General features: G+C 53.0%; 1 protein-coding gene across 1 annotated transcript in view; it reads left to right on the top strand.

Moving 5' to 3' along the window:
- Window positions 1-3,228, top strand: part of AEN (apoptosis enhancing nuclease) — a 6,115-nt gene extending 2,887 nt beyond the window's left edge. The window contains exons 2-4 of the mRNA XM_015639473.3: window positions 293-963; window positions 1,249-1,449; window positions 1,813-3,228. Of these exons, the coding sequence (XP_015494959.1) occupies window positions 293-963; window positions 1,249-1,449; window positions 1,813-2,016 (1,076 nt within the window). The 3' untranslated portion in view covers window positions 2,017-3,228. The remainder of the gene's footprint in view (window positions 1-292; window positions 964-1,248; window positions 1,450-1,812) is intronic.
- Window positions 3,229-15,236: the final 12,008 nt, after the last annotated feature.

Genomic DNA, 15,236 nt, shown 5'->3' with positions numbered 1-15,236 from the left:
CGGAATGGGAGGGACAGAGGGGGAAGTGGGGTGGGCAGGGGGCTGCCGATCGGCGAGGGGGGTGGGCAGGACCGTGGGACCGGGAGTGGGGCGGTGTGGGAGCGGGCAGGGAGGGGGCAAAGGCGCGGGGACAGGGTGTGACAGTGTGTCCGTGTCCGTCCCTCCCCTTTCCTTTGCCCCACAGCTCCCGGCTGTGCCGCCCCGCGCTTTGCCCTGGGGTGTGCGCGTCCTTTCCCCACAGGGGAGCGTGGGCCCCGCACGGCACTCAGGCCCCCTGTGCACGCTCCCGCAGGAATGCCACCAGGAAAAGGACAGATGACGCCGCTGCTGCCCGCCCCGAAGGTCTCCACGCCCACCCTGCAAGGCACCCATGTCCCCACCGCGGGGGGCTGCGCTCAGGCCCCGAAGGGCCCCAGCTCGCCGCAGGGTCGCAGCAAGAAGAGGAGCCGAAAGCACCAGCGGTTCATGAAGCGCCGGGCACTGCTGGAGCAGAAGGGGCTGCTGAGCCCCCATGGGCACCTGGGTGGTCAGACCGCTGAGTCGGGGCTGGAGGCACACACTACACCCACCGAGGCAAATGGCACCACGGCACTGCGCTGTGACAAGGTCCCCAAGCCCACACGGATCGTGTCTGCATCCCTGTCTCCGTCTGCCTCTCCAGACAGCATAGCCAGGCACCACTCCGTGCTGCTGTCCCAGGGCAGCTCCAAGAGGGTGCGGACGTCCTCCCTCGTCCTGCGCCCGGGCAAGTACGTGGCCATCGACTGTGAGATGGTGGGCACCGGTCCTCAGGGCAGGCTGAGCGAGCTGGCACGATGCTCTGTGGTGAACTATGAGGGGGATGTCATCTATGACAAGTACATCCGGCCCGAGCTCCCCATCGTGGACTACCGGACGCGCTGGAGCGGCATCACCAAGCGGCACATGAAGAATGCAATTCCCTTTGCGGCTGCCCAGGCGGAGGTGAGGAAAAAGGATAAATTAAAAAATGCCAAAAAGCATCTGTGTTGTCTGTCAGACACGATTGGGGGTTCTTAGTGGCCTGTGCTGGGTTTCTCTGAGGCAGAGACACAACACATGAACAGGAGCCTCTGAAGCTGTGCAGTGGGTTAGTGTGCTTGCTTCTTTCTTCTGGGAACATAAAAACTAGAAGTCAGGGAGCTAAGTTTAATACAAAATGGCTTATTTTATTCTTTAATGGTGTTTCTTTCGCTGCGTTGGCTGTCTAACCCTCTCTGACTCTTCCAGATCCTGAAGATCCTGAAAGACAAGATTGTGGTAGGACACGCCATCCACAATGACTTCCAAGCCCTGAAGTACTTCCACCCGAAAGAAAGGACTCGAGACACCAGCCAGAGCCCTGTGCTGAAGAAGAGGGCAGGGCTGCCTGTCAAAGCCAATGTGTCCCTCAAGAACTTGGCCAGGCACTTGCTCCATAAAAAGATCCAGGTATGCACCAGGAGCCCTGAGATGGGAAACAGCCCTGTGTTAGCTATGAACCTCTGTGGTTAGCTTGGTCCTCCCACTTTCATGAGTGTTCTCTGTGAGGTGGAGATCAGCCTTGGTCACACAGTGCTCCTGGCTATGAATAAGCTGGGAGAGCCCAGGACCTCCCAAGCTTCTCATTAAAATGGGGACAGGGTCTGTGCCCTCCAAAAAGGGTGGAAGACGTACCTGCATGGCCTTGGCTATATCAAACCTTTGCTGTCTCCAAAACCCACAGCAATTGTGTCCTTCCAAGCAAGCAGACAACATGACCTGTGAGATTTTTGCTGTCCCTTTATCTAACGAGGCTTCTTCCCCTTTTCTCAGGTTGGCTGCAGAGGACACTCATCGGTGGAGGATGCTCAGACAGCCATGGAGCTGTACAGACTGGTGGAGGTGCAGTGGGAGAAGGAGCTGGCCCACAGCCTGCCCCCCCGGCCCCCCAGCCCTGTCACAGACCCTGCTGCAGACAGCAGCCAGTACCTGGATGACCAGTACTGGCCCACAGACCTGATGGCAAGCAGCCTGTGATGGGGGACAGCATCTCCTCCGTGCGTTTTGGGCCATCCTGCTGCCTTCAGCTGTTCAAGGTGGAGGTGACTGCTGACCTCCTGCCCTGGGGCTTGTGCCCACTACCCAGCCCTGTTCAGGGATGAAGACATAGTGACACCTGCACACAAGCAATCTCCCAAAAATGCTGTCTGCAGCCTTGAGCTGTCACACAGAAATAAGGGCTGTGACTGCTCCGTGTTCATCTGTCACTTGAGGATGAGCAGGGTCCTGTGTCAGCCTGGAGGAGCCTCTGTGGGTGTATAAGGGGGGCTACCAACACCCTCCATGCCTTCTGTGGGGTTGTCCTCTCAGACAGCAAGGGGCAAGTTTCCCTGTGGAGGGGCTGAGGTGTTTTGCTGATGCCCAAAGGCTGCAAACCATCTGGGCCAGTTTGCTCCTCACTTTTTCGTAGAACCATAGAATATGCAGAGTTGGAAGGGATCCATGAGGATCATTGTGTCCAACACCTGGCCCTGCACGGAACACCCAAAGAATCCCACCACGTGCCTGAGAGCTTTGTCCAAACACTCCTTGAAATCAGACGTGCTTGGCGCTGTGATCACTTCCCTGGGGAGCTTGTTCCAGGGCTCAGCTCCAGTTGTGTGCTGAATATTTTGTCCAGAAGGATACTGTGAGAGACAGTATCAAAATGTTTATGTCCAGAAAGATTTCACCACCTGGTGTCCCTTGATCAGCTAGGTGGGTACCCTGTTGTAGGAGGAAATCAGGTTGAGTGAGCAGGACTTTGCCTGCATGGAGCCATGCTGGTTGTGACCAATGACTACATTGTGCTCCAGGTGTTTGTCAATACCTCTCAGAAAAATACTTTCCATGATTTTACCTGTCAGTGAAGTGAGACTGACAGGCTGTAGTTTCCAGCATCCTTGCCCTTCAAAACTGGAGCAACATTTGCCAGCTTTCAGTCAGCTGGGACCTCCCTGGATTCCCAGACTGCTCAAAAATAGTTGAGCAGCCTTGTAATGACATCAGCAGCTCTGAGGATTCTTGGATTAATCGCATCAGGCCCCATAGATTTGTAAGGATCCAACTGCACAATGAAGTTCTAAAAGAAGGTGTGTGTCTAATCAGTGTCCTGATCAGCCTGGACAAGAGCATAGAATGCACTTCATTTAAAATAAATGATTCACATAATTGTCCAATTCTGAATTAAAAACTGTTCTGAATTAAAAACCCTTGTGTATATTCTGCATGATTTAATCTGGCAGTTCTCCAGGAGTGAGAGGGCAGAGATGAGGCTGGCAAGCAGCTGCCCAAGTACCGTGCCATGTTCTAGGGCTTCAAACTCACCTGCAGGTGGAAAAGGTGCTTTGAGCTGCTGGAGTAGGTAGTTCTTGGGGTATAGGCTTGTCCCCTCTGCTCTGGGGACATCCTTGCGAAGACAGGAGGAGCAGAGGATGGGCTCAGCCAGAGCCCAGGGTCTGGGAGCAAGATCATTTTGGGAATGTGAGCTGTGGCTGCTGTCGTGGTGTGGGGACAGGGTAATGTTTATCTGCAGTAACTCTGCCTGTAGATGACATGTACATCATCTGTGGCTGCAGAAATGTGCCCCAGCTGGGTGTGTGAGCACCAGAGAGGGGTTTGGGCTGGACACATGGACTTACCTGATTCACCAGCAAACTAAACAGTCATGGTTATAGAAAATTGGTATTTTTTTGCCATGTGCCTTAATGGCAGCCCTCGGGTGCATCCCTTGAGCACAGTGCCACTGCCTGGGCTGTGAGATGGGAGGTGGCAGAGCAGGCTCCAGGGCTGCCAGCACTCTGGGGTCATTGGGGAGCCTGGTGCAGCACAGTGGGTACAACAGCCAGCACTGGAATGGAATCCATGACCCCATCAGCCAGGCTAGACCATCCCAGGCTTTTCCCAGCAGCCAGTGGAAGGTAAGGAGAGCTCAGCCCCAGCCTTGGGAAGCGGCCAAGGCAGCCGGGTGACGTAGACACACCTGACGCACACATCAGTGCCATTACCAGACACATCTTGCACTTCCCATCTTAACTCCTCCCTGCCTGGCAGAGGAAGCCAGGAACAGCTCAGGCATGCTTTGAAATGTGTCAGACACGTCTAAAAATCTTTGTCCCCACAGTGGCCCAAAAACAACCATCCTTCAACAGATAAAATAACCTGGGCTCTGCCGTGACCTCGTGGTCTGGACAGGAAAGGAAACATAGCCCCATGGTATGCCTTTAAATCCTGCTTGTTCCAGTTTGTCCCAGGTGTGTTCCTGATGCAGCAAGCTGTAAAACAGGGCCAGCAGCACCCTCTGTGCCAGCCTTAGGGTGCAGCTCAGCTGAGCTGTGCAATGTCAGCAGGACCTGAACCCCACGAGGCATACAGAGGGGTGCAGCAGGATCTGTTTCCTCCTCTCTACCATCTCCACCTCCCCCAGAGTGGCAGGAGGGAAGCAAGGCTGTAGGAAAGGTGAAATGCTCTGCATCCCATTGTCAGTAGATGGTGGCATTCCAAAAGTGATGCGGCAGTGCTGTCTTTGCTCCTGGGAAAGCAGACCTGGAGGAAGGACAGAGCAGAGCCTTGCTCATGGCCATATAACCTGGCCCATGTAACAACGTCCCCCTGGGGTGTACATGACTTTGTGGAGAGCTTATATGGGCCACTTCATGGCTCCCAAATTATTTGTCCAGCTGAGCCCCAACCTGTTGCTCCTGCAGCCCCTCTGTCTCACTGCCTTGCACCAAGCCCTGTGATGGTCGGTGTGAGACACAGGAGTGTTGGGGTGAACCTGGAGAAGGCTTTATCAGCCTGTGAGTCAGCCTGCATTGCCATCAGCCTAAGGCATAATTAAGGAAAAAAAGCATTTCCAAAATCTTGACCATCCACTGATTTAAGCCTCCTGCTGAAATATCCACCCTGCTTTGGAGGCAAATTTGGAGGCAGCCAAAGGCCAGCTGCCCTCTGGTGCTGCCATGCCCTGCAAGCTGCACTTCTTGGGGAAGGTAAGAAACAAATTTGAGGGTTAATCCTTATTTGCATCAAATTTGAAGGGCTTGGAAAACCCCAACACTGTGTACTGCAGCCCCCCAAAAAGGGGACTGCTGCTGAGCAAACCTCGCATGGGTGATTAGAGGTGGTGGCAATCTGATCCCTGCCAGCAATGTTTGCTCTGAATAATCTAAATGGCAACATTCGCCGAGTTTTCAGCCTCTGAGAGCTAATCGGGATTTTCACAGGTGCTTGTGAATATTCACCTCCATGCCAGCTCGGAGTTGCCATGGCTGAACAAACTCCAGCTCATCACACGCTCCGGCTCATCTCACGAGCAGCCTGCTGGAGCTGGTGTCGGGAGGCTGAGCATCTTTAGGCAGGAGAAGGAGAGCTGGGCTGGCTCACCATTTAGGCTTAATTTTGTGATAATTGAAGAATCTGCAGAAAACTCAGCTGTTATCTCAACAACCCCTGAACAATGATTAACCCAAACCCATGAATCCAGCACTGGGCTTTTTTATCAGAGGGAAAACATTGTCAAATGAGTTTTTTCCAGCCAGCTGCGGGTGCAGGTAACCGATAAGGCCGTCATTGGAGTGGGGCTGAGCCAATGGGAGCCGATGGCGACGGCTTTTGCTTCTGTCTAGCAACAGCTTCTCCTTGAGCAGCAGGCACAATTCAATGTTTTCTCTTGCTTTCATTGAGCTTTCCTCCTGCTACATGGGGATTTTCATGGGGGGGCACTCAAAAACTGAGACTTGTGTGGATTGTCCACCTTTTCCTGCATATTTTCATATCTGTTCCTTTCCTGCCATGGTGAGAGCTTTGCAGCTGTGAAAAGCTCCATCCTGTTCACGACCTGGGCTCTGCTCACTGCCTCCCTTTTCCATGCACCAGAGATTCTGCTGGGTGGGTGTTGGACACCTGTAGGGTCCTTGGAATAGCACCATGGCAGAGCAGCAGCTGTACCAGGAGCCCTGTAGCAGGGACGTGTCTGACCCTCCTGCCCTGCATCCCCAGTTCCTGACCATGGCCCAGCCCCTCTCCCAGCTGCCAGGGACTGTTTGCATGGGGAGCACGGCTGGGAGCAGCATCCCCTGATCAAACACCTGGCTTGCTTTGCTGCTGGCTCTGCTTGTCACACTACATATGGTTGAAATGCCACGTAAAGCCCAAATCACTCCCAGAAGGAGCTCACCAACACCTGGCGTTGGACAGGACATCCCTAAAAAAAATCACAACGTGAATGTCTTGGGGTGCAGCAATGCTGGTACCTAATAAGTCCCCTAGGCTGAGGCAGTCTGTCCCCTCGCTGTGGAGACACAGAGGGACGATTCACCTTGTTTGCAGTCAGAGAGCAGAGGCTTCACTCCAGCATTTCACCAGGGACCAAAGCAGCCATAGCAGAGGGAGGGAGGACCCATGTTCCCTGCATCCCCACCCACCCCTCTACTCTACTCCCCGAGGGTAAATTAGAAGGCAGAAAACTCTCATCCAACTCTAAATTAAAATCTCAGGAGCCTTAATAAGCGGCTTGGCCGGAAGAAGCGGATAGGTGTGATGTGGAAATGAATAGGCACATCTGGCGGCCGCTTAGCACCTGGGCTGCAGGAGGGGTGTGCGCGATGTGTGCGTGTGCAAACCCCAGCACTGCCTCCCGGATTGGCTGCAAAACCCCTTCCCGACCAACGCCGGGGAGCAGGGTGGCCTAGCAACAGTCTTTTCCTAATGAAAAACAAGCCACTTAACTAACCATCGTGACTGCGTGCATATGAGAGGGAAAAGCACAATTCCCAGCGGTTCCGTCCTCCCCGGGGAGCTGGCCCTGAAGCGGGCTGCAAAGGGTGGGGTGGCCTGACCCGAGTACCTCTGTACTCCTCAGTCCCTGCTCCACAAAAGCTTTGGGTGCAAGGGCTGCTGCAGCAAAACACAAAGAAGCCCCCAAGGATAACCCCCTCCATTCTCTGTGCAGGCAGCCACCCCCAGAATGGCTCACCCCACCACAGCACCCCACAGCCCTGCGCTCACGGGGACAGCTGGGGCTGGGTGCCAACAGGTCATGGGGGCCACCAGCTGCTGGAGGTGCCACCCCTAGGTCAGGAGGGACTTGGGGGGTGCAGCACCGCCAGGACAAGGAGGAGCTGAGGGGTTGGTCACTGCTGTGGTCCTGCTTGGGGTTGCCACCTTTCCTTGTTCCTGCCCTGAGATTCTCTCTTCCAGCGGCTACCCAGGGAAAGGTTCAAGGACAGTGAGGTTGAATGCATGAGCATTAGCCGGTGCCTTAACCACAGCCTCTCTGAAAGCCAGGTAACAAAATAACCACTGATCTTACGGATGGGGCTGACCCTGGAATCAGTGGGAGCAGGGACACGTTGTGGGAGTCAGGCTGCTAACAGCAATGGATATCAAAGAAGAGAATCACTTTAGGGCTGCAGAAACCCATCTTCCTGGGGCACAGCAATAGGACAGCTTTCTCCTGGCAAGGTGTGCCATTCCCAGTAAGGCAATGTGGGGAGAGGACCAGCTCAGCCCACTGGCACTGGGGACAGCAGCAGTGCTGTGTGGTGTTTCCTTCATCCCCATTTGCTGCATCATTTCAGGGACCTTGAAGCTGTGCACCAAACCTGTGGTCTTCCAGCCTCTCCTTTTTCCCTCTCACCCTGGGGATGATGGGGAGCTGCTGTACCTGTGGGGCTTTTTAAATTTTCCTCTTAAAGGGAGGTTTCATCTCAGCTGAAAGAACAGCCCATGCCTGCAGCTCAGACCTGCCCCACAACAGAGCTGCCTCTCCTACTCCACTCCTGCACACCTGCGTCCCCTCACAAAGCATTAGAAATAACCTTTTTGTTTCCCTTCCAAACAAGAGAACATAATGCCATCACCTTCCCAACACCACTGGCCAGGGCAGAGCAGCAGGTGTGGTGTGCCCCAGGCCAATATCCCTGCCACAAAGGGTGCAGTGTGCTGAAGGCTCTTCACGGGGGGGATCCTGATGGAGAAAATTTAAAAATAACAGGAAAGCAAAGCATGACTCCTGAATCCCCTCAGCTGACCCCCGGGGAGCCCCCAGTTCAAATTTTCACTCAATTTCTGCCCATTTCAGGTTTCTGCAGTTCCGGCTGTTCACTAGATGGTGCCCTCGGGCTGCTGGTTCCTGAATCATCCCTTCAAAGGCTGGGATGGGATGGGATGGGATGGGATGGGATGGGATGGGATGGGATGGGATAGGGACCAGCTATGTCTCTGCTTCCCAGGATGTATTTCAGAAGCTCACAAGCACGAAAGCAGCGTGAAGGCCACTTATATCACTCGGTTAAATCCCTGCATGCTTTGGCATCTTCGAGGTCTGATAACCAGAGTACTGGCCTCTCCCACATCCCAGGTCTTCCTGAATCCATTAGTATTTTAAAATTCTACTGCTATTATGGTGACAGCCCCAAAACAGGAGGAGAAAATGGACAAAGAGGCAATTCCATCGCAAATGCGTTTGAGTAAAATAGTGACTAACCATCCATTAACTGTCACCAAAAAACATGTACAGCTGTAGTTCCTGAGCACCAGACAGGAGGAAAACAAGCTAACACCCATTAGCGTTAGTCAGAGGGTAGGAATTCATTTAGGAATGTAAAACCAGGGGCATAAAGTAACATTAGCTGTGTCTGTTAGGGAAGACCCTGCCATGGGCAGGAGGATGTGGTGGGACAGGGATGCAGGGCATCCTGTGGATACAGGACCACCCATGGACCCAGGGTAGGAACAGCCAGAGATGCTGCAGGGCAGCATTGGCTCTGTTTGCATTTGGCCTTCACCTGACCAGGATGAAGACCTTTTCTCTTTTATTGGAAACCACTCCTGCTTTTATAAGGCGGGGATCCCAACCATGAGTGGCAACTTCCAGGGGCCAAGTCACAAAAGACCACTCTGTGGTGGCACTGTGGGACATGCTAGAGTCCCTGTTAATCTGGTCTCTTAAAATAGCAGCGTGATGGAAAGCATCAAAGCCAGAGCTACACAGAGTACAGTTGTTGTCGTTTTAAGATGGCATTAACATGCAGTTTAGGGTGAAAAATTTCTTATCTCTGCTCATCTCTGCCCTGCCCCAGGCAAACCCTGAGTTCTGTCCATTCACAGGGACTCACACTGCTCCAGGTCCTGCAGAGCCATCCAGACATCAGGGTTGCAGCAACTGTGCCAAGTTTTTATTGTTATTTTTATATTGGTTTTTTTTAGGGTTAGGGTTTTGATACTGAGCAGATCAAGCTGGAAATTATGCTTGCCTTCAGCATCAGCAGCCTAAATGTCCTGAAGGGGACACCTTGCCAATGAGTCTTGAGGAGCTCATGTCAGCAGGAGGCGGGAATGGTCCTCTTGGCCTCTGCAATCACTGACTGCTATGAAAACAGGGCAAAACAGCACTCAGAGGCCTCCCTAGCATCTCTCATTTTGGGGATGAATGTAGAGAATGAGCACATGAACAAAACAACTGCCTACAGAGACTCCTTTTGATCTTTTAGGGCCCTCTCAGTGGAGGAAAGCCTGACCAAATTAAACTGGGAATTCAGCGCCAGGCTCCTCCATGGGGGCTGCCCTCCAACAATAAAATGATGCTCTTGCCTTGAACAGATGTAGGTTCATGTCACATCTAGGAATGGCACCTTCCTCCCTGGCAAATCCCACCCTCAGAAACCTTCACCCTTTCTGCCTGGGGACCTGACAACCCACTGCCTCCAACCCTGCAAATAAAACCCAAAATTTTGCAGTTATGTCCAGTGTCAGGAACAACACCTCAGTACAGCTACACATCCCTGTCATATCCATAATTTACGTTTGTGCAAAGCTCGGGATACCCCTTTGTGAGGGAAGTGCTCTATATCCCATGCTACATTGAACATAGATGCATTTTCCACATTTACTTCTCACTCAGGAGAGAAAATTTCCTGCTGAGAACCAAGCCTCAGGTGGGCTCTGTCTCCTCTCAAACCTCCTTTGTTGGCACCAGGCAAGCACTGAGCTTTGAAGGGACCACCAGGAGGGGACAGGGGCAGTAGTGGTGGGGAGCAAGAAAGATGGGAATTCAAGGGGAAGGAGTATTCCCGTCTGACTTGCTTCTCAGGCCACCGTTGCCACCCCCAGAGGGCCCATTTCACTTCCCAGAAGCTCAGTTCATGGGAATTTGCTGCTCTGGGAGCCTGTGTGGCTCGGCCAGCCTGCAGCAATGACTGTGGGCACTCACCCACTCCCCCCGCAGCAGCAGGCACAAGGCACGAAGGCAGAGAGAGCCCCCAGCCCCAGCAGGATCCATCCTGACCCCCTGCAGCCCCGAAAGCAGGGGAGCAGAGCCGAGCCCCTGCGTGTGTGCACGGCTTTGGGCTGTGTCTCTGTGCCCAGAGCAGGGCTGAGCCTCTGGCAGCTCCCAAAAACGGGGCGTTTTGAGCAGAGCCTGATGAAGCTGCCTTTCACGGGCAGCACAGAGGACGCTTGTTCCCAGGGCCAAACCTCCTGCTCCCCTGCTCCTGCTGCGGGGCTCTCGGCGGCCCAGAGCCCGTGGCGAAGGAGGAGAGGTGGGAAAGGGGATTTACAGCTCGCTGCGAGGCAAGAGGGGCAGCGGGAGGAGCCGAGGCAAAGCTCTGGGGAGAGGGAGGCAGCGAGGCAGGGCCGCAGCCGCCTGACGCCAGCCCCACTCTGCGGCCTGAGACCCTTCCAAGGCGCCAGCCGAGGTACAGATGTTCCCATTGTGCATCTTGGGAGCCTTCTCGGAAAACTCCAGCAGCTCCGTTTCTCAAGCTGCCTTTTTAGCTCCAGCTTTTGGGTTTTTTTTTTTTCCTTTTTTTTTTTTTTTTTTTTTTTTTTTAATAATATATATAAGTTTGGAAGAGAGCCTTCTCCCTGCTGCATTTCTTTGCCTCATGCCAAGCCCTGCAGCATTTTAAAAGCTCCCTCTGCACTTCGTGCCCCCGCCCCTGTACCTGAACCATCATCACCATCCTGGGGCTGGCACTGTTTGACTCCAGTACAAAGCAACCCCTGCCAGCCACAGCCTGTTTTGTAGCGCAGGGGCTGCTTGGGGTGGGTGAGAGGGGCTGTGCAGGGATCCTGCAAACTGCTTCTGCTCTGCTGCTCACAGGCACTTGATGCCTGAAGTACACATGACCCCACCACTGCTCCCTGACTCAGTTTTCCCACCACCAGAAGCAGCATCACAGTAAGGACAGAAGAGCTTTGCGAACCACTTTGAGATCCTCAATTGCAGGGCTTTTCCCCCCCCCACCTCTGCTTCCTATGGGCACAAGAAGCTAAGCTGGGACAAGAAGTGAGATGTGCAAGGAAGATGGTAGATGAGCCCTTAGGTGCAGTGGCAGAGGCAGTTTTGAAAACTCAAGCTGAGAATGGAGCTGAAAGTTTGTGGGAACATGTGGAGAAGAATCAGCCTCTTAGGGCAGGATGAGGGCAAGGAATTGGAGCTGCAAGGTCCTGGCCCCTGCCTTGAACTGAATCTTATGGTGTGTTTGGCTCTTGCAGGGAGAGGGACTGACCAATTCCTTGGATTCAGTCTAGATGTGATGAGGGAGAATTATAAAACCCTGCTTTAGGACCTGCTTTGCTCCTCCCTCTCACCCTGCCCTTGCTTAGGAATCATTTGGGCCAAGCCACAGACCACTGTGGATTCCCCACAGCTGAAGCTCCCGATAGCCTCCAGGTGCAAACACAACAAGAGAGTGAGGAGAAAGCCCTGCAGTGCTCTCAAACCCTCATCCTGGCCTGAATCCTCTCTCAAGTACAGCATCCTTAATGTTAGTGGCAGATCCAGGTGTAATTTAGTTAGGAAGTGGAGCTCAGAAGGGGAAATTACCCCATCTCTGCTTGCCTGCCTTAGCAGCTTATGGATAAGAGGGTAATAAACAAGAATCAGCTTACAAAGAGAAAGAGAAAAACAACACTGCTTAGAGCCAGAGAGCAACTGAAAGGGCACATTTGTAACAGGAAAGATGTTTACAGCCCACTAGAAGCAAGAAAAGCCATGGCTTTTAACAGGAGCGGGAGCAGAGGGCATCTGTCTTTCAAAACAATCAGGAAAGGGAATCTGAAAAACAAACACAGTTCTCTGAGACATTAAAGAAAAAGGCAGCAGCTGGTGGAAGTCACTCCCAGATCAGAAGGACACGCAGAGCAGGGATCACAGCAGTGGCAGGGTGAGAGGCAGCGCTCCCTCGAGCCCCTGGCTGGAGTCAGTCTGCCTTGGGAAACTCCATGCCGGGGGTTTAATCTCCTGCTCCTGCAGATAGGCTCTTCCATATCAGCTTCCTTCTCCAGGCACAAGGCCCTTGGGACTTGTGGGCCAGCATGTCCCCCCACTCTGGCAGGAGACAGAGGGCAGCAGGGCACCGGCATGGTGCTGATTTCACTCCAATTTGTCACCTATGCTCCTGAAAACAGAGCAAACCTGTGGGTAACTCCCAGCCAGGCCCCTGCAGCCAAGCCTGACCCCCAAGCCATGAGCACCACCCAGACCAGTGTCTGCTATCCTCCAACATAAAATCTTGGGATTTACAGAGACTCTTCCACACCTCCAAGTGCATTAAAATCACCCCAAGCATAACCTCCACCCTCCACTTCCTCCACCACTGCATCCTCGAGGTCCCTGTGCCTGCCAGGAGCTCTGGCCCATCCACACTGTGCACCCCGGGCAGAGCACAGGCACCATGAGGTGCTGAAGACAGCAGCTTCAAAGGCTGCCTTGCTAAACAGAGAGTCACTTAAGCAAGGCAGGGAGAGCCCCACACCTTTGAGTTATCGGATCTGAGAAACTGAGAAGCACCTGTAGGATTAAGGAGAAGAGCAGAAGCTTTGAGAACACCTTCAGCCCTGAAAAAATTAATAGGAGCCATCTCCCTTCCTCTGACACCTCCACACCTTTTGAAGTCCTGGCTCGTATGCTAAAAAGCTAATAGTTATAAAGAAAAACAGAGAGAGGAAAGCATCTTCCAGCAAAGAGTAGTGAACACGCACATCCTACTGCTGTTCATTAAAAGTAGCTAATAATCTCATTTTTTTTTCCCACCCAGATAAAGCACTGTGTGTAAGTAGATAAGAAGCTTACATACCCAGGAGGCTCAATTAACGTTCTTAGTTCACACGGCCTCAGGTAGGCAGCATTGCTGACCCCCAGCTGCAGCTACTAAGTGTTTAAAATATATCTTGCTTTTAAGTTCTTAGAATCCAAAGATTTTTAGTTTTAGTTATTCCTATTACCCTCCTCATCTCCACAGCACTTCAGCACAATGTTCCCTGGCTCTACAAGTACTGCTGGCTGTACCCCAGCAGCCTGACAAAAATTCTCTTCCCTCCCCTGTCACCTAAACCTTCACACAAAAGGAAGGGGTGCCTGATGAGCCTGCACCTATAGAACCCTGGTGCTGGGATGGGCAGGCTCAGGTGAGGGATCAGAGTGGGGGATGCTCTGCCCACCTGTGTCCTCTGTCCTGTGGAAAGCTGGAGCTTCCTCTAGTGCTGTTCTAAGTGAACGTGGAACAGAAATATCTGCCTGTTTCTCCCAGATGTACCCTCACCCACCTTCCAGGCTTGGGTTCCCTTCTGGCATCATTGGTGACCACATGTGAAGGTGACTTTTTGATGCTTTCCACTCACAACCTCACGCTTTCCTCACCACCCCACCTTGTAGTTAGTGTCTCTCCCAGGAGGGTGGAGCTGAAATAAATACTTTGTCTCATCCCAAGGTGAGGTACATGCTATCCCAGTGCTCCTGGACACAGCCTGCTCCTGGTTCCACCCTGCAGGTGTAAACTGGTGCCTGTTTCTGGAGCCAGCACACACCCTTCCCCTCCTGCACTGCTTCCCTCTGCCAGCTCAGCCCTCCTCTGGGACTGTCAGAAGACAATACGGGTGTGCTCTGCCGGCTATCATGGCAGGGAGGCTTCAACAGCATCTGCACTCAATGGGCTAGAGAAGATTAAGTGCTCTCTTTCCTTCTGAAAGGCCCATTTAATTCACTTTCACCCTCTCTTTTCCCTCCCCCAGACCTCCCTGGCATCCAGGACACAGGGACTTTTATTACACTGCTGAAAATCTAGAACAGGACCAATCTAAATTTTTTTTGCCTGTTCTACTCCTTAGAGAAATATCTCCTGTGATGGGCCACTGAGCTTTCGTGCCTGCTGTCACACACAGGAGGCTCCAGTCCTAGGACAGGCTGCCAGGGGGTCTCAGCCAGCATCTGCCTTGGGCTCAGATGGCCCCAAGTGCAAAATTTAAAGCTTGGCCATGGAGAGGTCTCTGAGAAATATTGTCTTATCAGCCAGAGACAAAGACTGTCTCTTCCTGCTTGGTCCCCTTCAGTGTTTCAGAGGGACCTGGCAGAAGCCCTGAGGTGCTGGCAGGGTGACAATAAGATGAGCAGGGGCCTGCAGCCGGCACTGGGATGGGACCAGCCTGTCCTTGGCCTTCCCACCTCTGTTTCTCCCTGTGCTGAGCTATCAGCTTCCTTCCTGCCAGCCCTTAGCACTGAGCACCTGTGCACAGCTGCTTGATGAAGTAGTTGAAATTCCAGAAATGTCTGAAATTCATTCAGTTTCCTCAGCTTGTGCTGAAACCCACTTCACTCCAGATTTGTCCCGCTGGATATGAGCTTTCCTCAGCGTTGTACAGGCTGGGTTTATGCTTAGTGGGAGAAAGCAGGCTTCAGGAATGAAAGGAATCACAAAGGGCTTTGCATGGACGTGCCTTCCTGTGGGTCAGCTCAGCAGCAAGTTTTCTGTGTCCGTGGGGCCAAGCCCTGCCTGGTGAAACAGCCCCAGGGGCAGCAGGAACGTGGCTGGGAATGCTTCTGCTGACAAAGCAGCACTTGTAGCTCAGCATCCCTTGACCTGCCAGGTGTGGGTGTCTGAGTGGAGCTGGGAAGAGGTTGGATCCCTGCCGGGGCTGTACTGTAAATGTACTGGCTGCTAGGTGCTTAATGTGGGCCTCCCTGGACCTACCTCACTTAAACAAACTGGGTATCCAAAGATTCCTGTTAGGAGATACATGAGCAGGGAAAGACATCTGCCTGTTTGGTGAGCTCCCCATCCCAGAGTGGCTTCTCTCTCTCCCCTGCTCTTTACCAGGAGGGTTTTTGGATTAATCCTGCATCCCAAGCTGGCCTTTAAAGTCCAATACCCCTTCAGCCCACTCATGACGGATGCCAATGCCTGATGTGTGACAGTGACTGTGCACTGCTCTAATCA

Source organism: Parus major, chromosome 10 (assembly GCF_001522545.3).
Source record: "Parus major isolate Abel chromosome 10, Parus_major1.1, whole genome shotgun sequence".
In the NCBI taxonomy this organism is placed as follows: Eukaryota; Metazoa; Chordata; class Aves; order Passeriformes; family Paridae; genus Parus; species Parus major.
This window is presented reverse-complemented; position numbering and strand designations above follow the sequence as displayed.